The 22,569-nt window shown below is 43.8% G+C and overlaps 2 protein-coding genes across 2 annotated transcripts in view; one reads left to right on the plus strand and one right to left on the minus strand.

Annotated features, from left to right (window-relative positions):
• The window catches only part of LOC117386679 (butyrophilin-like protein 2), a 36,475-nt gene that overhangs the window by 11,779 nt on the left and 2,127 nt on the right, over window positions 1-22,569 (plus strand). The window lies entirely within an intron of this gene.
• Window positions 19,334-21,964, minus strand: LOC117386681 (GTPase IMAP family member 7-like). The gene is made up of 3 exons (XM_033984089.2): window positions 21,886-21,964; window positions 21,343-21,479; window positions 19,334-20,060 (listed from the first exon to the last, which is right to left on the minus strand). The coding sequence occupies exons 1-3, from the start codon at window positions 21,890-21,892 to the stop codon at window positions 19,491-19,493; spliced, it is 714 nt and encodes a 237-aa protein (XP_033839980.1). The 5' UTR covers window positions 21,893-21,964; the 3' UTR covers window positions 19,334-19,490.

Here is a 22,569-nt window from a genome sequence, read left to right on the forward strand (position 1 = left end):
GCGAGGGTTAAGGGGAGGAGGAGGAAAAGCAGAGAGGAGGGGCATAGCGGGGGCAGAGGGGGTGGAAATAGCAGGGGTAGCGGGTAGGGGAATAGCAGGAGGAGTGGGGAGGACCTTAGCAGGAGGAGCAACGCGGCGTTTTGCATAAGGAACAGGGTGGGCCTTAGCAAGACGAACACGGAGGGGCTTAACAGGAGGAGCAGGGAGGGACATAGCGGGCATGGCAGGGGGAGAAGGGAGGGGCACAGCGGGGGTAGCAGGGAGAGGCACGGCGGGGGTAGAGGGGAGGGGCATGGCAGGGGGATCAGGGAGGGGCATGGCAGGGGGATCAGGGAGGGGCATAGCAGGGACAGTGGGGAGGGGCACGGCAGGAGTAGTGGGGAGGGGCACAGCCGGGGCAGAGGTGAGGGGCACAGCCGGGGCAGAGGTGAGGGGCACGGCAGGGACAGAGGGAAGGGGCACGGCGGGGGTAACGGGGATGGGCACAGCGGGGGTAACGATTAGGGGCACGGCGGGGGTAGCAGGGAGGGGCACAGCAGGGGTGGTAGGGAGGGGCATAGCAGGAGGAGTGGGGAGGACCTTAGCAGGAGGAGCAACGCGGCGTGTTGCATAAGGAACAGGGTGGGCCTTAGCAAGACGAACACGGAGGGGCTTAACAGGAGGAGCAGGGAGGGACATAGCGGGCATGGCAGGGGGAGAAGGGAGGGGCACAGCGGGGGTAGCAGGGAGAGGCACGGCGGGGGTAGAGGGGAGGGGCATGGCAGGGGTAGCGGGGAGGGGCATGGCAGGGGGATCAGGGAGGGGCATAGCAGGGACAGTGGGGAGGGGCACGGCAGGAGTAGTGGGGAGGGGCACAGCCGGGGCAGAGGTGAGGGGCACAGCCGGGGCAGAGGTGAGGGGCACGGCAGGGACAGAGGGAAGGGGCACGGCGGGGGTAACGGGGATGGGCACAGCGGGGGTAACGATTAGGGGCACGGCGGGGGTAGCAGGGAGGGGCACAGCAGGGGTGGTAGGGAGGGGCATAGCAGGAGGAGTGGGGAGGACCTTAGCAGGAGGAGCAACGCGGCGTGTTGCATAAGGAACAGGGTGGGCCTTAGCAAGACGAACACGGAGGGGCTTAACAGGAGGAGCAGGGAGGGACATAGCGGGCATGGCAGGGGGAGAAGGGAGGGGCACAGCGGGGGTAGAGGGGAGGGGCATGGCAGGGGGATCAGGGAGGGGCATAGCAGGGACAGTGGGGAGGGGCATGGCAGGGGTAGCGGGGAGGGGCATGGCGGGGGTAGCAGGGAGGGGCACAGCGGGGGTGGTAGGGAGGGGCATAACAGGAGGAGTGGGGAGGACCTTAGCAGGAGGAGCAATGCGCCGTTTTGCATAAGGAACAGGGCGGGCCTTAGCAAGATGAACACGGAGGGGCTTAACAGGAGGAGCAGGGAGGGACATAGCGGGGGTAGCAGGGAGAGGCACGGCGGGGGTAGAGGGGAGGGGCATGGCAGGGACAGCGGGGACGGGTATGTTGGGGGTAGGGGGGAGTCGCACAGCGGGGGCAGAAGGGAGGAGCATGGTGAGGTTAGCGGGGAGGGGCATGGCAGGGGTAGTGGGGAGGGGCATGGCAGGGGCAGCGAGGAGGGGCACGGCAGGGGTACAGGAGAGGGACATGGCAGGGGTAGCGGGGACGGGCACGGCAGGGCATGCAGGAGGATCAGGGAGGGGCATAGCAGGGACAGTGGGGAGGGGCATGGCAGGGGGATCAGGGAGGGGCATAGCAGGGACAGTGGGGAGGGGCATGGCAGGAGGAGTGGGGAGGACCTTAGCAGGAGGAGCAACGCGGCGTTTTGCATAAGGAACAGGGTGGGCCTTAGCAAGACGAACACGGAGGGGCTTAACAGGAGGAGCAGGAAGGGACATAGCGGGCATGGCAGGGGGAGAAGGGAGGGGCACGGCAGGGGTAGCAGGGAGAGGCACGGCGGGGGTAGAGGGGAGGGGCATGGCAGGGGTAGCGGGGAGGGGCATGGCAGGGGGATCAGGGAGGGGCATAGCAGGGACAGTGGGGAGGGGTATGGCAGGGGTAGCGGGGAGGGGCATGGCAGGGGTAATGGGGAGGGGCATGGCGGGGGTGGCGGGGAGGGGCATGGCAGGGGCAGCGGGGAGGGGCACGGCAGGGGGATCAGGGAGGGGCATAGCAGGGACAGTGAGGAGGGGCATGGCAGGGGTAGCGGGGAGGGGCATAGCAGGGACAGTGGGGAGGGGCATGGCAGGGGTAGCGGGGAGGGGCATGGCAGGGGTAATGGGCAGGGGCATGGTGGGGGTAGCGGGGAGGGGCATAGCAGGGGCAGCGAGGGTGGTGGGGAGGGAAATGGCAGGAGCAGCAGGGAGGGGTGTAGCAGGAGGAGCAATGCAGGGTTTTGCATCAGGAACAGGGCGGGCCTTAGCAAGACAATTACGGATGAGGTTAGCAAGAGGAGCAGGGAGGGAAATAGAGGGAGCGGCATCAAGGGGCATGGCAGAGGTAGTGTGAACGGGTATGGCGGGGGTAGCGGGGAGGGCCATGGCGGGGGCAGAGGTGAGGGGCACGGCAGGGGCAGACGGGATGGGCACGGCAGGGGCAGAGGGGATGGGCACAGTGAGGGTATTGGGGAGGGGCATAGCGGGAGCAGCAGAGAGGGCCACAGCGGGGGCAGAGGGGAGGGGTACGGCCGGGGCAGAGGTGAGGGACACGGCGGGGGTAACGATTAGGGGCACCGCGGGGGTAGCAGGGAGGAGCACAGCGGGGGTGGTAGGGAGGGGCATAGCAGGAGGAGTGGGGAGGACCTTAGCAGGAGGAGCAATGCGGCGTTTTGCATAAGGAGCAAGGGGGGCCTTAACAATACGAACAGGGAGCAGCTCAGCAAGGGAGGCAGAGAGGTGCATAAGGGGATGGGCACGGCGGGAGTAGTGGGGAGGGGCACCTGCAGGAGGTCTGGATGCGTGCAGGAGGTCTGGACGCCTGCAGGAGGTCTGAGCATCAGTAGCAGGAAGGGGCATAGCAGAAGCAGCAGAGGTGGGCATAGGAGGAGTAGCAGGGGGGGGCATAGAAAGAGTAGCAGGGAGGGGCATAGCCGGAGAAGCAGGGAGGGGCTTAGCAGGAGTAGCAGGGAGGGCAGGAGCAGCAGTTAGGGAAATAGCAGGAGCAGCAGAGGTGGGCATAGAGAGGGTAGTGGGGAGGGGCATAGCAGGAGGATGAATTCGGCGCCGCTTAGCAGGAGGAGGGAGGATGGGCATCACAGGAGCAGCAAGGAGAGGGATACCAGGAGCAGCAGGGAGGAGCATAGTAGAAGAAGGCAGGGGCATAGTAGGAGCAGTGAGAGAAGGAAGGAGTGTGTGTGTTTTCATGAGTGCGTGATGGGGTGAGTATGTGTGTGTTTGAGTAAATGTGTATGTCTGTGTGCACAAGAGTGTGTGAGTATGTGTGTGTGTTTGTGTGTTTGAGTAAATGTGTATGTCTTTGTGCGCAAGAGTGTGAGGACTTAGCTTCTGATGTGACGAAGTGTGCAGGAGGTCTGGACGCCTGCAGGAGGTCTGGACACGTGCAGGAGGTCTGGACGCGTGCAGGAGGTCTGGGCGCGTGCAGGAGGACTGGACGTGTGCAGGAGGTCCAGGCGCGTGCAGGAAGACCGGACGCGCGCAGGAGGTCTGGACGCCTGAAGGAGGTCTGGACGCCTGAAGGAGGTCTGGACGCCTGCAGGAGGTCTGGACGCGTGCAGGAGGTCCGGGCGCGTGCAGGAGGACCGGACGCGTGCAGGAGGACCGGACGCGTGCAGGAGGTCTGGACGCCTGAAGGAGGTCTGGACGCCTGCAGGAGGTCTGGACGCCTGCAGGAGGTCTGGGTGCCTGCAGGAGGTCTGGATGCCTGCAGGGGGTCTAAATGTGTATGTCTGTGTGCGCAAGAGTGTGTGAGTATGTGTGTGTGTTTGTGTGTTTGAGTAAATGTGTATGTCTTTGTGCGCAAGAGTGTGTGAGGACTTAGATTCTTATGTGAGGACGTGTGCAGGAGGTCTGGACGCCTGCAGGAGGTCTGGACATCTGCAGGAGGTCTGGATGCCTGCAGGGGGTCTAAATGTGTATGTCTGTGTGCGCAAGAGTGTGTGAGTATGTGTGTGTGTTTGTGTGTTTGAGTAAATGTGTATGTCTTTGTGCGCAAGAGTGTGTGAGGACTTAGATTCTGATGTGAGGACGTGTGCAGGAGGTCTGGACGCGTGCAGGAGGTCTGGACGTCTGCAGGGGGTCTAAATGTGTATGTCTGTGTGCGCAAGAGTGTGTGAGGACTTAGATTCTGATGTGAGGACGTGTGCAGGAGGTCTGGACACGTGCAGGGGGTCTAAATGTGTATGTCTGTGTGCGCAAGAGTGTGTGAGTATATGTGAGTGTTTGTGTGTTTGAGTAAATGTGTATGTCTGTGTGCGCAAGAGTGTGTGAGTATGTGTGTGTGTTTGTGTGTTTGAGTAAATGTGTATGTCTGTGTGCGCAAGAGTGTGTGAGGACTTAGATTCTGATGTGAGGACGTGTGCAGGAGGTCTGGACGCGTGCAGGAGGTCTGGACGCCTGCAGGAGGTCTGGACGCGTGCAGGGGGTCTAAATGTGTATGTCTTTGTGCGCAAGAGTGTGTGAGGACTTAGATTCTGATGTGAGGACGTGTGCAGGGGGTCTGGGCATGTGCAGGGGGTCTAAATGTGTATGTCTGTGTGCGCAAGAGTGTGTGAGTATGTGTGTGTGTGTGTTTGAGTAAATGTGTATGTCTTTGTGCGCAAGAGTGTGTGAGGACTTAGATTCTGATGTGAGGACGTGTGCAGGAGGTCTGGACGCGTGCAGGGGGTCTGGACGCGTGCAGGGGGTCTAAATGTGTATGTCTTTGTGCGCAAGAGTGTGTGAGGACTTAGATTCTGATGTGAGGACGTGTGCAGGAGGTCTGGACGCGTGCAGGGGGTCTAAATGTGTATGTCTGTGTGCGCAAGAGTGTGTGAGTATATGTGAGTGTTTGTGTGTTTGAGTAAATGTGTATGTCTGTGTGCGCAAGAGTGTGTGAGTATGTGTGTGTGTTTGTGTGTTTGAGTAAATGTGTATGTCTTTGTGCACAAGAGTGTGTGAGGACTTAGATTCTGATGTGAGGACGCGTGCAGGAGGTCTGGACGCGTGCAGGAGGTCTGGACGCCTGCAGGAGGTCTGGACGCGTGCAGGAGGTCTGGACGCCTGCAGGAGGTCTGGACGCCTGCAGGAGGTCTGGACGCCTGCAGGAGGTCTGGACGCCTGCAGGAGGTCTGGACGCCTGCAGGAGGTCTGGACGTCCGGAGCACAACTGGGCTGTGTCTCACACAGATCTGTGGAGAGAAACATTTGTGTCAGACACTGATGTTGCAAACAAGCCTCACATAAAGGAACACAGCAAACCCAAGAAAAGGGGCCTAAATTACAAAACTGTAGAGACCAAAACGCTTCTCACGTTTGTTTCTAAAATTTCAGTTTATGCCAAAAGCTGAACACACATGGCAAAACAATAATTGTTGAGCTCTTTGCACACATGTTATATTAGAAGGTACTGTTTAGTTTTGTATTTAATAACCCCAAATGCATGTGAATGTTTTGAAATAATACATTGGCAGTTGGCCTTACCCAGTTTTTTGGCCTCTCGATGTCTAACATGTCTGCAGTACTAGATCAACAGTATTTTGATTGATTTATCCAACTCTTATGTATTACCCTGAACTAATATAGTGAATTTGTCATGTTTTTAGGTCAGCTATATTTGCATTGAAGACATGTTACAATGCTTTTATAAAGAGGTACCCAGTTAGTGAGTACATCTCTATTTCAACATACACATTCATCTGACGCACTGTGTGGACCTCTAAAGTGTCCTGTACAACACAGGGCCGTAATTAGTGTGGCACGCCCTGTGGCACATGTGCGCGCTGTCTCTGTCCCCCTGTCAGAGCAACGCGGACTGTGCACTGGTGAGTTGTGCTCCACTGTCTCCCTAAAAGTTGAGCTAGCATTTTAACATTTTTTTCATAGTTTTATCATTGTTCTGTTATATAAAGTTTGACATTGTAAAGTTAATCATTTTTTGGTTTATAAAAAACGTTTTTTGTGTTAATACTGTATCTTATTTGTGTTGTAGGGAGACCGAGTGTTCGTTTTGTCACTCATTTGTGCCTCTGCTGTTGTTTTTAAAGGTTTGAATGTTTTGTTGTCCATTTTATATTTTGCATATTGTACATTGTAATGGTCAGAGCAACGCGGACTGTGCACTGGGAGACCGAGTGTTCGTTTTGTCGCTCATTTGTGCCTCTGCTGTTGTTTTTAAAGGGAGACACATTAAACTTCATTGAAAAGAACCCTGCCTCTTGTGACCATTTTACACCTGCTATATTAGCATCTTTTTTTTTTGTTTTTTTTTTTTTTATCAGGACTAATAGTACCACAGAGTGAGTGGATCAGAGGATGAAATACTCTATTTTGTTAAGTAAAAGTCCACATACAGGAGCAAAGAAAGTTTAAGATGTACTTAAAGAGTAAGAAGTCATTTTGCACATATGCTGTAAGGCTTCAAATGTATTGATTTTGATAAAGATTTGTGCTGAATTTTGTTCCATAGAAACGACTGAATCTAGTTTTTTTAATTTGTATATTTTTGTTTGCTCAAATTATGAACATGTTAAAAATAAACCCTCAGCCTTTTCAGCAGGGCTCAAACAATAGTAACAATACTTTTACTTTTCAGCCCAGTTCAAAAATGTAGTGGAGTAGAAAGTACAGATACTGCTCTCAAATAAAGTGAAGTAAAAGTAAAAATTCTCTACTTTAAACTTGACTTACTTTCCACCAGTGCATATAACCCACAGCCTGTTAAATATGATCTATAGCTCCTATTACATGGCATCATAGGAAGGTTGTCCAGGCTTGTTATATAAGTTTATTTTTTAAAACAATTCTCTTGAACCATGGTTGGTTTATTTATTATTACTTTTGTCAGATTCAAGTTATTTTTGTGGCGATTATGAGTTTTTCTTTCATTAACCGAAGGGACCAACAGTTTTGTCCATGTGTGTCCCAAAATGGAATAAATATGATCAGGATGCAGAAGGTTTGTGTGCAGCCATTCTGGGGTAGGTTATATTTGCTAAACTGAAGAGAATGAATTAGTCCAACAAATGAATTCAGCTTATGAGTAGACCAAGTACTTTTACATTAAAACTAAATTACTCTAGTAGTTGTAGAAAGAAAGAGTAAAAAGTAATTGGCAGAAATACTAGGCTACTAAATGAACTGTGTGGAGGCAACATCTGATTTAAAGTTATGCAAGAGACAAAACAAATCATTTTCAAGCTAAGAGCAAGAAACCTTTACAGAATGTGGTGCTCCAACAGTGGTGCTAGTTCATATGGGTGTAGTTAGTTCATATGGGTGTAGTTAGTTCATATGGGTGTAGTTAGTTCATATGGGTGTAGTTAGTTCATATGGGTGTAGTTAGTTCATATGGGTGTAGGCCTAGGACAGGGGTGCTCAGACTTTTTCAGTATGTGAGCTACTTTTAAAATGATCGTGTCTGAAAGATCTACCACCTAATACAAAAATGTTAAACATATATTTATTTGTAAATGTTTTATGAATTCTTACATGTACAGTGCATTTTGATGTACCTGCACAACGTCATGAGATAATACTGCACAACACAATTGAACTTCTTACATGTTCATAATTACTGCTCTGACTTGCATTGAATGGGATCAGTGAGGGATGCACAGTTCGGGCAGAAGCTTCTGACAGCCAGGAGAAAGACTGCATTTTTCGTTTGAAAGCGATAGCAGAGCTAATCATGTTGATTACGGTTTTGTCTTTTTTATAGCCATAAAAATCATGTTAAACGAAGTATCAGAATTTACTGCTTTTTTCCCACGCAACTACTTCTATTTTACACATCCATCCGTATTTTTTTCTTTTACGCATCGAATAAATGACCCGCAGCCCCCGCGCTCTCATTCGTCACCTTCAGGACAACAGAGGCAGATTACAGTAATGACGGTCAAATATTTAGATAGCCCCGTGTCTCCGCTTTGAGACGCCGTTTGAATTTACACGAGAGCTCGACTGGGCGGAGTTACGCTGCTGGAAAGTCCGCAACCCGCTCTATCTGCGACGATAGGATCCGACGCTATAGCACAAATATTCAAATAGTGTAGTACTGTAAGTGAATACAGTATGCATTTTGTATGAAAAGGAAATCATAAACGCACAAGGACGCACATTTCTTTGTATAAACTCACTGTAAACATGATCTGTTGTATTCTGTGTAATACCCCATAAGGACTAACGTGAACCTGTAAAGTCACAAACCTCACGTGTTTTTCTCACAGAAGTCTCTTAGTCGGAGTCAGGAGGCGGTCTGTAGAAGTCTGGGTGAAGTCTGGGTCCCAAAGTTATGTCTTGTCTGAAGAAATCGTCGAATAAATTTCTCAAATGCAGATTTTTGGCGCAGCCGAGGTTTGCAAAGTTTGCATAGATACGAGAATGTTTGAAACACGTGCTTGGCAACGACAACAGCGCGCACGTACGCGCTGACGTCAGTACGCGCGCATCTTTGCGTCTTCTATACCAGCCTGTAAAATATGATCTATAGCGATTTAGCATCTTTTTTTTTTTTTTTTTTTAATTAAACTAAGATTACCTTTAAATATCGTAGGATTACTGTCGCTGCTAATTGCTGCTAGCCTGTCTGACCACTTTCATCCACACTACTGCTCTTTAGGCCTGGGTGACAGTGGCGCAGATACATGCCCCAGAATGGAATAAATATGATCAGGATAATAAATAAACATAAATCAGGACTAATAGTACCATAGAGTGAGTGGATCAGAGGATTAGTGCTGTGACTCATGGGTCACGGTCCTTTCCCAAAGTGAGCCACGTGCGTTCATCCGCTGAGAGCTAACAGTATATGTAGCCATGGTAACAGTATATGTATAGAAGCCACTGTGCTGTGCATTACAGCTGCTGCACTGAGAATGCATTAGCCCAAAAATGAATTCAACTTATTTTACATTAAAACTAAATTACTCAAGCTGTTGTAAAAATGCATAATTAAATAAATAATTACTCAAGTAAATACAGTATTATGATCTTCTGTATTTGAATACTGAGCACTACCAGCCTCTGTGGCCTGTACACACAGTCTACACGCTAAAGGTAGTTAACTGATAGCATCGTGTTGTTGTTGTGATTGCTAAAGTGTATATTTATTTCAAACCTCATGTTGTGAAATAAATACACTTTCATTTATTTTGCGATGTTGCCAGTCTTGTAATTTACTTGCATTTTAAAACAAGTATTGAGGATCGTTTTAATTACATATGTACCAAAACTATTCATATTATGATGAATTGAAACCAAAAAGTTAAACAAATATAGCCATATACTGCAAAAATTATTTGTTCTGATCGTTAGTGGTGTGTTATGATAAAAATAAAAACATATGTTCAAATGGGCTGTTATTAAATCGAAATTTCAATCTACATGCTATTAGTTTGGTATTATAAACCTGAATAAAACCGTCTCTATGGGGTCTTATTCTATGTAAAAGCAGCTAACCCTGTAGTCCAGACCTCTACAAACATGTTCTGAAATGTTCCTGTGTTTCAGATGCCCTCCCTGTGTCTCCACTGGGTCTTATTCATGTCCATGTTTGTTTTATAGAAAGTGGCTCCAGACGGTCAGCCAACCAGTTCGGTGCATCCAGCTAGATTTTCTCCAGATGACAAGTTTTCCAGACACAGGGTCACGCTAAAGAAAAGATTTGGACTTCTCCTTACTCAGCAACCCAAACCTGCTCTGTGAGAGGAAAAGTAGAGGAAGAATGGAAGTGAGATGGAGAAGATATGGAGATGGGAGAAAAAAGACTGGAACATCAATTTACTGTGACTCTTGAAAATGACCATATCAGGAGTTGGCAAGGAGCTGTCAAAATGAAATGAGGATTTATTTCGTTTTAAAGAGGGAGTATTATGCAAATTATTTTTATTGCTGCCATGTTATATGTTTTCTCATTAAAATCATGTGGTTAATTGTAAGATTCTGGTTTAACCAGATTCTCTCCAATGCTCAGCCCATAAGCCTACGTCATCCATGCTCCCACGACAATTCTCCATAAATATACAGAAGCATGATACAATACACTACACGACAAACCCGTCATGATGTGCAGTAGTTGCATTAGCGGGATGCACGCTGATTGTGTTATGATAGCGTTCTGAATGGGGAGTGGCAAAGGGAGAGGAGACTCAGCCTCAAAAAATGAAAGTGAAACTTAGTAAATGTGTTAATACATTGTTTTCCGGGAATACAGCATTTTCAAAACAATAAAATGTAACACAGTGATCTAAATGTTATGTTTTAGCAGTTAATACCTCATAGAAGTGTAATACTCACTCTTAAAACCCTTTTAGTCATTTGTCCATGTTTTACTTCAGTTTTTCTAATAAATCTGAGTTTGCTGAAATACCATCTGTTTGTTGTGCATTTGAACAGTGACTGATTTGGTCTTCCTTTGGTGTTATATATATATATATATATATATATATATATATATATATATATATATATATATATATATATATAATCTCTAGTGGGCATTTGAAGTAACTGGCTGTTACTGTTACACATGCACTCAAATTCTAATTAGTTATAGCAGTATTAAAATGATATGTACTGATGTATTCAGTTTATGTAGTGCTTTTTTGAACACTCAAAGATGCTATACAGTGCAGTTTTCATTCACTCCATACTCTGTGGTGATAAGCTACTATTCTACAGCTGCCCTGAAACTCTTGTGAGACCCATTCAGATTTCTGAGTGGATAATCTTCTTGAGAACCAAAACACCAAATTATAACAGGTAAATAGACTACCATGTCCACTTGTTTTCTATTTAAGAATAACTCTACATTAGAATTGTTATCAGTAAAAGCTATATTTGATTTGAAACTCATCTGGGTGCACAGTTTTGTCATGTTTATAGAATTTAAAATCATAATATGCTTTTTCATTAAGTTGCATGAAAAAGCAGTGACCTGCTGTATTGGTGTAAGTTTTAATTTAGGTATTAGGAACTGTAGAGCACCTGCAGCCAGACTCTACATTAAAGAACTGTAGAGTCTGGCTGCAGGTGCTGGGGTTTAGGTTGTGACCATTCAGATCAGAGACAGTTTTTTTCAGGTTTAAACCAACTGGACTGAAGCACCTCAAGTCAGGCTCATTCTGCTTTCTGATTTTATAATTGTCTTGAACCAAAACACCAAATTATAGCATAAAGAACTTAGCCATCATGTGTAGTATTTTTGTAATTAAGACGAAATCAGCATTATAATTGTTATCAGTCACTATATTTGATTTGAACATGTTTACCTTTTATCTTGTGACAATCTAAAATCAAAATCTTACACAGTTCCTTTAAGACTAGTTGAATTGGTCAAATGGATCGTAGTCCTCTGGTGGTGTCAGAATGGACTTCAGAAACTCGGATATCACGGGTGGGACAACCTCTTGGACAACCTCTTGGACAACCTCTTGGACAACCTCTTGGACAACCTCTTGGACAACCTCTTGGACAACCTCTTGGATCACTTCAGGTGCAGGGGGGAGATCTGGCAGAGCAGGGGGCTCTATGGGCACCACGGGGAGGGGGAGGGGAAGGGGCAGTGGGGGCTTCTCTGCAAAAAACTTCATCACTTTTGGTAGCACCAATATAGCTACCAGTGCCACACCTGCTACTCCAGTCATAACTGCAGCATATTTGGCATAAGGCGGGCATCTTGTTGCTTGGTCTATGTATCTATCGAGGAGAGAGTTTTTGGCCTGCTCTCTGCTCTCCTCCAGGCTCAAGCCGCTGTCAGTGTGAATGCGGCTCTGCTCTGTCTGAATATCACGCTCTACTTGTTCCAAAGCATCATTGCTTAAATACTTCTGGTTTTCATCAACCATTTTCTCCACAGTATTCAGGATCGCTTCCACCTAGGGGTGTCAAGATGATTACGTTAATTAGTAGTCATGATTATTCAGGTCACAATACAATCATAAAACAAAATTCAGAAACAAAATAATATGGAAGTAATTTCCATTTAATTTAAACTTCAAAAAAGTATCATTAATTTGCCTGGCAAATCCAGAATAATATCTCTCTGTATTTTTCCTACAGATTGATATCAGTCTGATCCCCTCGTCCTCCGTTGCGTCTCAAGCCCGGTCGTCCAATCAGATCTGTTATTTTCAGTGATACATGTGAAATGAAAGGAACTCATTGGTCATCTATTATTTACAAATGAAATCAAATTTATCTCATCTCAGATTAACAGGGTTTAGTGCTTCACTCATTGATTCTGCAGAAACCTGTGATGTTACTTCAAAATATTATTTCTCAAGTAGAAAGTACAAAGTAGTGGTCCAATAAATTACTCAAGTAAGTATTTGAAAAAAAGTAAAAGTACTACTCAATTAAGAGTGACTTAAAAGAGGAACTGTCGAACATAACATCTGATATAATTATAATTATATCATTTGGAGTTAAACTTATTTGAAGGAAAACTAAAAAAATAACTAAACAATGCACAAAATCTGTTATTTTCAAAGGACAGACACAAAAATGTGAAAAAATAAATCATCTGAAGGAGCGCTGTTCAAATAATTTAATATTGTCAAGATAAAGCTTTTGTCACTTGTAGATTCACTTACAGTCAGAAGAGGAACCAACATGTTTACTCAAGTAAGAGTACTGTTACTTCAACAAAATTATTACTTAAGTAGCAGTGAAAGTACTCTGAAAAGTACAATTACAAAAGTTACTCAATTAAATGTAACTGAGTAAATGTAATTGAGAACTACCCACCACTGCACAGAACAGACAAAAGTCATAATCATTAAGCCCTAAATCTTACCTGAAACTCATTGCTCCGCTGTGGGTCTTCCTTTTGCCGCTCTTTGGTCCAGTGCTTGTTGTCGACCACGTGACAGCGCCCCCCGCAGGCCTGCACCAGCTTGGCCAGCTCAGTGTTCTCCTCCACAAACTCCAAGATGTCTGTGTTCTCCGGGAGCTGGTCTCCATGAGTGAAAATTACAATGGTGAATCGGAACATCTGTTATGAGAAAAGCATTGATTAGGATGAGGAGGTGGTGTCACACTGAGCGGACAAAATATTGTTTAGTGTGAAGTAAAAGTGGCCCATTTGGTCAACAGTTAACACTCCTGTACCTACGCCTGTCATGATAAATGCTATATCAACTTATCGCTCAATACATGACAGATGGAACAATCATTTTTGGGGGTCAATATTTACGGTGGAGACTTTTTCTTTGCACTAGTGGGAAATATTTGCTTAATTTTTTGTACCATAGTTAGATCAGAGCTGTAGAAGGTTGAATTATGAACTTCTCTACCTCATTATAGACGCACACTAACTACTTAAGTGTTGCATTTTGTTATGTATTTACTGTATCGCAATTCATTTTTTAAAACTATTTTGTACATTTAGAATAGTTTTTTTGGGATAATTCTGTTTCATGGTTTGGTTTCAATATTATCATTGATCATCTATATTTACTTCACCAATGTACCGTACTTCAAAATTTGTTTATTGTCCAGGTAGTGCATGCTAGTTGTGAAAAGCACTTCTAAACTCATCGCCGTGAATAATTATGATGCTCTGAACACATAAGGTAAGTGAGGAAAAACTGTGGACCACTGCAGACTGTTTAAAAAGAACTAGTTCTGTTTTTTTGAACTTTTGTGGTAGAGGCTTCGCCACTTAGAACCTGGAAGTAAGCACAGAGAGCAGCGTTCTGATTGGCTGAGCTTGGGCGGTCCACCACAGTTTCACTTTACCATCTGAAAAAAAATGTTTTAAAACTGTGCATAGATTTATGCATGTGGATATTAACTATTTACCAAAAGGTTTGTGAGGGCTAGGCAGGGCTGGCCCTAGCTTTCAGGGGGCCCTAAGCTGAATTTGCCTGTGGGGCCCCTGGCTCAACTGTTGGTGATTCACATTTGACAACATTATAATTCTGCTCTCATCACCTTGACCAGTTGTATTTGTGTTTATGTGACCAACATCAGACTGAAAATATCCAGAATGTCACAACTACCACAGTCACAAGAACAGAACACAAACATATAAGGGGCGTTAACATGTAAAAAATTCTAGACATTTTTTCTTCATTTCTGGTGGATTTTATTGTGTTCCAGTTGGCGACAGTGGGCTTAAATTTACATTATGTCGGGTCCTTGTACCAGTGTAAACACAGAGCTGCCCTCACCTCTGCCCGACTCAAAAACAAATGGACAGATATTTTGCTACTACAGATATAAAACAAATATAATCATTTGAGAGGGATATTTAGGCTGCTGTAAACACACCAGCCCTGTGTCCAATAGAGCGTGATATATTATTTTCAATCTAAATATTTGGGCTCTTGGGGGCCCTCTGGTGGCCTCGGGGCCCTAAGCAGCTGCTTATTCTGCTTATAGGTTGGGCCGGCCCTGGGGCTAGTGTGAAAATCAGGTAATTCAGCTTTAAAGTCCAGGTGTGATTGATCCATGGCTTTTACTATGGATTAGACCTGGGATTACACAGATACCGCAGCTTTAAAGTAGCTAGAACTTACAATATACTGGCTGTGCTATAGGATAGATAATAAATATAGAACATAGACATTTTAAATGATTTCCCAGGACGCACCTCTTCCCCAAACTGTGTCTTGATGTGCTCCACCACAGCCTGCTCCTGTCTCGTGTACCTCTGCACGGGCATCACCAGCAGCAGCGCGTGAGGCCCCGGAGCGCACTGGACCAGGCAGCTCAGCCATTCACAGTGTCCCTCCAGCTCCGCGCGCTGCCACCCCACGCCCTGGGTTCCCACGACCCCTGGAGTGTCGATCACCGTCACTTTGCGCTCTTTCAAGGTCCTGGAGTGAGTCTGAACGCTTCGGATCTTTGAGTCGCTCCTGTAGCTCACTCTGAAAATCTTTTCTCCCAGAATGTTGTTTGCCAGGCTGCTTTTCCCGCTGCCGTGTTTCCCCAGCAGGACGATTCTCAGCGAGTTTGGCTCTGAATAAAACAGAAAATATGTCAGTGATTGAGTCTTATTATAGTGGCTCAAATTCACCCAAGAAGAAGTGAAATGGCGGCATCTAGTGGCCATGATACAGAACCACTGAGAAAGATTCAACTGTCAAATAAATAAATAAATACATCTCCAGGGTTCATCATAATTAATCTATATTTAATGATTCATAATTCCAATAAGTATTTTTATCTTCATGGGTTTCAGGCATAAAGATTCCTTCCTGATTCGAAGGGTCTGGCATGACAGCATCCCTCTGTCGCTATAGCAATAACACAATTCAAATCAAAGTATTATATCCTGTGAATGAGAAAAGGTCCTTCTTCAAATCAGGAAACTACATTTTTTTTTATTGAAACCCATGAATTGATACTTTGCAGCTGATGTTGTCAACATTCCCTAGTTCTCTGGGGTTGTGATGATGCTAACGAGGGGCACTGCTCTGTCTGAAGCTCAATTAACTCAAATTAGACTTTAATCTGAGCTTTTCAGGAAGTTGTGGGACTGGCAAAGGTTTTAAACGACAGTGAAGGAAATCCAATCCTTTCATTCCTCCTTATTGCTGTGAGCAGAGTGCAGTCAAGATGGAGAGTTTGAAGTCTTCAGATTGAACTAAAAGACAATGTAAAAATAATCCAAGCAATTACAACTGAAGTTAAAAGACAAGCAATAATGTATTGATATTTATATAAACCACAGTCCCGTCTTCAGCTCTGGGAGGGACCTTTGCATAAAGGCTGCTCTGACTAACAGATGAACAAAATAGACAACAGTGTAACTTAAGCATGTCGTTTATAACTTCCACATATTCACTAGGTATCAGTCGCCCTCGGGCCTCCAGTCCAGTCGCCCTCGGGCCTCCAGTCCGGTCGCCCTCGGGCCTCCAGTCCAGTCGCCCTCGGGCCTCCAGTCCAGTCGCCCTCGGGCCTCCAGTCTGGATAATTTGTTGCTGCTTTGTGTTTATTTTAAGGTTTTTCAATTATGTGATAATTAACTGTAAGCTGGGCCTTGTTTGACATGTACTGATAATGTCTTTGTTTTCTGCTGCACAAACTTCATTTTTCTCAGGAGCCAGTCACTGTTTTCCCCTTAGTTTTATTTAATGATTATTTGGGCCTGTATAGAGTTTGCTTTGGTTTTCATCTCTTTATTTTTTGTTTGCTGTGGACTTTGCCTATTTGCTCAACTCTAACACACAGCATATTTTAATATAGTCCAGAAACTATTATAATTTAAAGGTCAGCCATTTTAAGATCCTTTGGAAATAAATAATAATAATAATAATAATAATAATAATAATAGTACTACTACTACTACTACTACTACTACTACTACTACTACTACTACTACTACTACTAATAATAATAATAATAATAATAATAATAATAATAATAATAATAATACATTATTATTATTATTATTATTATTATTATTATTATTATTATTAGTATTATTATTATTATTATAAATACAACTGAATTGTTTAAACATAAGCTCCTATTTGAAATATTTAAGTAATTATTTGGTCACATTACTTTTGGTTCTGTTGTGATTTACTTTAATAAGGTTCAGTTAAATTCTGTATTTCAGTACAGATTTGTTGTGTTTTGAAGCTAATAACCTAATATAAACAAAAGAAAAGCCTTTTATCATGACTGTCTGAGTAAACTTTGTCTGTTACCACTATACGCTGCTTTGTCCTTTGCTTTACTCACTTGTCTGTTATTTATGTTAAGGGACCTTAACTTCCCCCGGGTTACATCACATTAATAACACACTCACAAACAAACACACGAACAACAAATCACAAACAATCACTCATCATTTATCTAAAGGTCTGTGGCCTGTGGTTTCCAGGCCATTTCTGTAGCAAATACTTATATTCTGTAGTTTACACTTTATTAATTGTAGTCCAGTGGTGGATGAAGTACTCAAGTTTGTTACTTAAGTAAAAGTACAAATATAGAGGTAAAAAGTTACTTAAGTAAAAGTATCACATGGAAAAATCCATGTAAGTAAAAGTATTAAAGTACCCATTTAAAAAAGTTACGTTAAGAGTAAAAAGTTAAAGTATTTCACACAAGTGTTGTGTAAATGTACTGATATAGATAAAAATGATACATATTTTGTCAACAGTATCAATACAAATTAATATCTTAATTTTTCTTATGAATTTTGTGTGTTTATTTTTGTTTGCTCAAAGTCGAAGCTTGAACTCAAAAACTATAATGAAGATGTCACCACAAACATGGTAAAAATAAGCCCTCAAATCATATGAAAAGTACTTTTTACTTCAGTCCTGTTAAAAAATGTAGTGGAGTAGAAAATACAGATACTGCTCTCAAATGTAGTGAAGTAACAGTAAAAACTATCCACTGTAAAAATGTACTTCAGTAAAATACAGATTCTACTTAGATAAAAACTTAAGTAGATTTTTTTTTACTACTTGTACTTCGTTACTTTCCACCTCTGTTGTAGTGAATGGCCTGTGTGAACACCAGGGGGCGCTCACATTGGCACAGAAATGAATAGATGAGAAAAATGAGTTTGAACAACATGCATCTCCTCTCTTGGGATAACAACTGTAAAAGTGTTAAATTCTAAGTCTTTTCCTTTAAAAGCAGAGTGGAGAAGGCCTACCTTGCATGGTTTGGTTTGTCTGGACTCTGCTGTCTCCAGCTGCACTGGACTGTCACTGTACTTTCATTTGTGAAGCAGGCGGAGTCACCAATGCACAAGCACAAGGCCCTGGGACTTCAGGCATAGTGATTTGGATAAAGATTTGTTCAACAGAAACAATGAAATTGATCCTAGCTGTTTTTATCTGAATGTGTTCAAAATAAACCCCTCAGACTTTTCAGGTTTCTAACAGTAATAAAAAATACTTTTGCTTTTCAGTCCAGTTCAAGAATGTAGTGGAGTAGAAAGTACAGATACTGCTCTCAAATGTAGTCGAGCAAAAGTAAACAGTATCCACTTTAAAATGTACTTATTTAAAGTACAGATACCTAAAATGTGTACTTAAGTACAGTCCTAAACTTTTACTTTAGTGAAGGTTTAGTAACACAGGATTATGAACCATCATACCACACCTTCATTAACTGCTTTTCCCATCACACCAGTTTCAGAATAATAAAAATAGGCAGGTTAGCCTACTCATTTCACTAAAACATAATTAATGTGACATTATTTAAGCCTATATTTAAGTTTGATTTAAAATCTTCCCTAGTTTGGTCGTTTTGAATTCTGGTCAAGTTTATTACTTTACTTCTTGTTTGGACAGAGCAGCAGATGTGACGTACATAGAGGTGATTTCATAACTGTTACCTATAGCAACCATAATGTAAACAAGGAGCAAAACATGTATGAACTGCACAATAGTTACAATTAGACAAAAATAAGTATAACTTTTCTTTTATTAAATGAGGGTTTAAACTGTTTGAAAAATGTCTTCCTTGTCTGTGCATTTTGGATGTAATTTTCTGTACATGTATTCTACTTTAGAACTCAGCACTGCTTCCTGTATTTTTTGATTTTCCACAAACTAAGGGGGCCAGACGCTCCGTACCAAAAGAAAAGTTCAGCAGGCTATTGAGTTTCACCATATGTATATCCTATTAGCAAATAAAAAGACAAGAAGTACCTTTATTTACTTTAAATTCAATACACCCGCCACACAATCAGACAAAACACAAATCCAGACAAAAATATATAGAATAGTAAAAACACCCAAACCCAAAACAAACGGCACATAATTGACCCAAATGCTGGTGCGATGCTCTTGTAAAGGTTTGGTTTAAACGGGTAAAGTGCAAATAGCCTTAGAATTAAATGGGAACCTCAACCAGGACAAACTACCAAGCGATATTATATCATTATTGCTGAGTTTTAGACGACATCACAACATTCTATAGACCAGTGTTATTTAATGCAGATAAAGGCAGGTAAAATGAATACTGAGTGACCGAACTCAAACAAAAGCCTAAACCTGAGACAATATTTTCAAGTAGTCATTTCTACACCTCCATCTACCTATACCTTACATATTACTTTTACTGACATGGAATATTATTATTACTTTTACTGATATGCATTAAATTTGGCAGATACATTGGTAATAACAGGGAAGGTCCCACTAGAAAGTACACAGAATTTACAACGGGAAGAAAAAAGTACTGGAGTTGTGGAGTGGATATGGCAGTTGCAGGAGGATAGAGGGCTGTGCGTGTCTTTATCGCTGCTTGCGGCTTTAATTTGAACTGCTATAGAATGTTGCGATGCCATCTGAAACGCCGCAATAACCAGAGAAAGATAAGATTGGTATAGGTGTGATTGCTCAGCTAAAACTACGCTAAGTGGCTGAATCCAGGACTGCTTTGCCAAGAAAAGCCAACAGCAGTGCTCCCGCTGTGCAGCTGTAAGTCTTCAGCATAATCTCCTCCATGCTGAGCTGCAGGAAGTTGTTGGTGTAGAACCGTCCACCATTGGCGATCTTCATTTGCTCTATGGTTCGGAACAGCTCAGACACTTGGTACCGGTTGCTCCTGTAAACGTCCTTGTTCTCTCCCCAGTATTTGTTGTCTACCACATGGACACGGTTGCCACATTTCTCCAGAAGCTGCCTCAAACCCTCATTCTCATACACAAATTCCTGGATGGTCGTTCCCTCGTCCAGTTGGTCTCCGCCGGTGAACAGCAAAATGGCGTACTCCAGCGCGCCCTTGGAGAAGTATTCCTGGAGTTTGTTTATAACGGCCTGCTCTTGGGACGTGTGTCGGTCGACCTTGAGCACAATGAGGAACACGTGGGGTCCCGGGTGGCACTCAGTGAGGCACTTTAAGATCTCGGACTTCATCTCCTTCTCGCGCCCCGTGTCGAACAGTCCGGGCGTGTCGATCCACTTCAGGAGGTGCCCGTTCACCTGCCGATTTCACAGTTAATGAGGGTGAGAAGAAACGTCACCAGTTTACAATTATTCACTGTTATTGACGTGACCTAACAACAGCGACCAGCTTCATGAAATCAAACCTTCTGGAGGAAAAGTTCAAAGCTGCACTATGTCATGTTTCTGCTTGTCTCCATGGAGATGTCATTGCTTTGCCTGGAATGTTCCACAGTATGCCCTTAAACGTATCCATCATGGAAACAGAGCCTCTTTCTGTCCCTATAAACCTCCTTCTGTCCCTTAGTTGAGTGGCTCTGGTCCTACAGACTTGAACTCTATCTGTAAATGGATGCACATTAGCCCTGGACACATCTGCAGCTGCCCGTCCGTGGGAGTGGATCTCTCCTTCAAGTGGTTCTCCTCGAGGTTTCTCTTTTATCCACTGTTTTTTTTGTTTTTGTTTTTTGTTTTTCCTTGCTGAGAAGGAGGGTCTAAAAACAGGGGATGTTCTGGGACAGTTCTCCATTTGCTTGTTTTCTGTTGATTAATTTACTTGTCTGTTTCTGTTTCATTGTTGATTTTCTAACTTTCTGTTGTTTAAATCAATGCTCATGTTCAGCCCTAAGAGAAGAGGCAGCTACTGTTGTGATTTTGGGCTTTACAAAAATAAATAGAACTGAAATGAACAAGCAGAGAACGCCACCAGGCCAAACTACAGATCAGGTTTTAGTTAAGTTAAGGTAGCCCATATTGTCACTGTAGGGAAGTGTCCTCTGCATTTGACCCATTCTTCTGTGTCTGGGTTAAACCTGCCAACGCCGGGGGACCCATGTCCAGATCTTGAGCTAGTCTTGATCAGATCTGCCTTAGCTGGAGGATTTAACCCACGGTGCATGTTTTTGATTGATGTGAGAAACCAGAGTGTCGGAGGAAACACACCCAGACACAAAGAGAACATGCAAACTCCACAGAAGGAGTCGAACCTGGAACCTTCTTGCTGTGAAGTGTGAGTATTAACCACTGTGCCGTCATCAGATCTGTGGAGCGGTGATCTCACTAACAAAACCAATGCATGTGTTTTCTAAGGCATTTTCTTTTTAGCAACAAAAACACCTCTAAATAGAAAAATGCAAGATAGAGAAGATATCATACCGTGAAATATTCCAGACAAAGAAATAGCATCTCCATGGAGACAGGCAGGTAGCTGACCTTCCACCAGAAAGCCCTTTACATGAATGTTTACTTTTTTGGAGTGTTAGCTTCTAAAACTGTCAGGATTATTACTTTTATTATACAATTCCGACCTCCCTGTGTTCACCTCTTTAGTGATGGACTCGCAGCAGGCGGAGACAGAGTTGGCAGAGGAGCGCGCCTCAAACACTTTCTCCCCAAAGATAGTGTTGGCCAAGCTGCTCTTCCCCACTCCAGTTTTCCCCAGGACCACGATGCGGGTCTCTGTCGAAAAAACAAACCAAAAACTGTTCTTTTGCATGTGTGACTTATGTAGAGATAATTGCTCAACTGTTACCTAGCAACCATAATAAAACTATAAATTAATACTTCTTGTTTTTTGCTTTTACATCCCAGAGATATTATTGTTTACCCTGAATGCTCCACAGTAGGGCATTAAATGCATCCATGACATGCATGTAACCATCAAGCCAAGTTACTGGAGTGATATGTTGAACAATAAAAACAGCTGTGATTGAGTAAATGTAATGAATGCCATACTGTGGAACATGACTGACGAAGAAATAACATCTCCAAGGTGACAAGCGGTTGACATGAACCCCAACCACAAAAGATACACGTTGCATCTTTAAATAGCAAAAAATCTATTAAATCTAAATATTATCCTTACCGCTCATTGTTGTATCGCAGCTGAAACAAACTTTTTCCTGAGAATTGTATCCGCCTCATTAAGAACCTGCCTCCACCCGGTCCTTTCGCTTTGACACAATGGCACGAGTCTGAATGTGGGACAATGTGGGAGGTGAGGTGTCAAGATTAATTAATAATATAATTGTAAGAACTAAAAATCTCTGATAATCGTAAGAGTTTAGAAGAAAAAATACGTTTTTCAATCAACTTTATACCTCAAAAAGTGTTTCTATAACATTAAACATATCCATCTCCATAGAAATCATCTTTAGTCACAATTTTGTCAGCTACTTGTCTAATGTCTAATGTAGTTGACTTAATCCAAGAGTTTCCAGGTAATCTGAAAATAGATTTTTATTTCAAAGACCCAACTTGTTTAACAGTGTCCCAGCTCTGGCCTGAAGAGAGAAAAGGTGATCCTGAACAAAGACCAGGTCACACCTTCATGAACTGTTTTTCTTGTCACACCAGTTTATAAAATAAGATACATTATATAAAATAATAATTCCTTTGCATGTGACAGGTTAGGGCTCGATTTACCAGTCAATCTACATTCCTACCCTCACCTTTGGTCATGAGCTTTGGGTAATGCCAGAAAGGGCAAGATCACAGATACAAGCGATCATAGACAATGGAGTGGTTTCACAGCATGAACCTTTCATTG

This window comes from Periophthalmus magnuspinnatus, chromosome 18, assembly GCF_009829125.3.
Source record: "Periophthalmus magnuspinnatus isolate fPerMag1 chromosome 18, fPerMag1.2.pri, whole genome shotgun sequence".
NCBI lineage: Eukaryota > Metazoa > Chordata > Actinopteri > Gobiiformes > Gobiidae > Periophthalmus > Periophthalmus magnuspinnatus.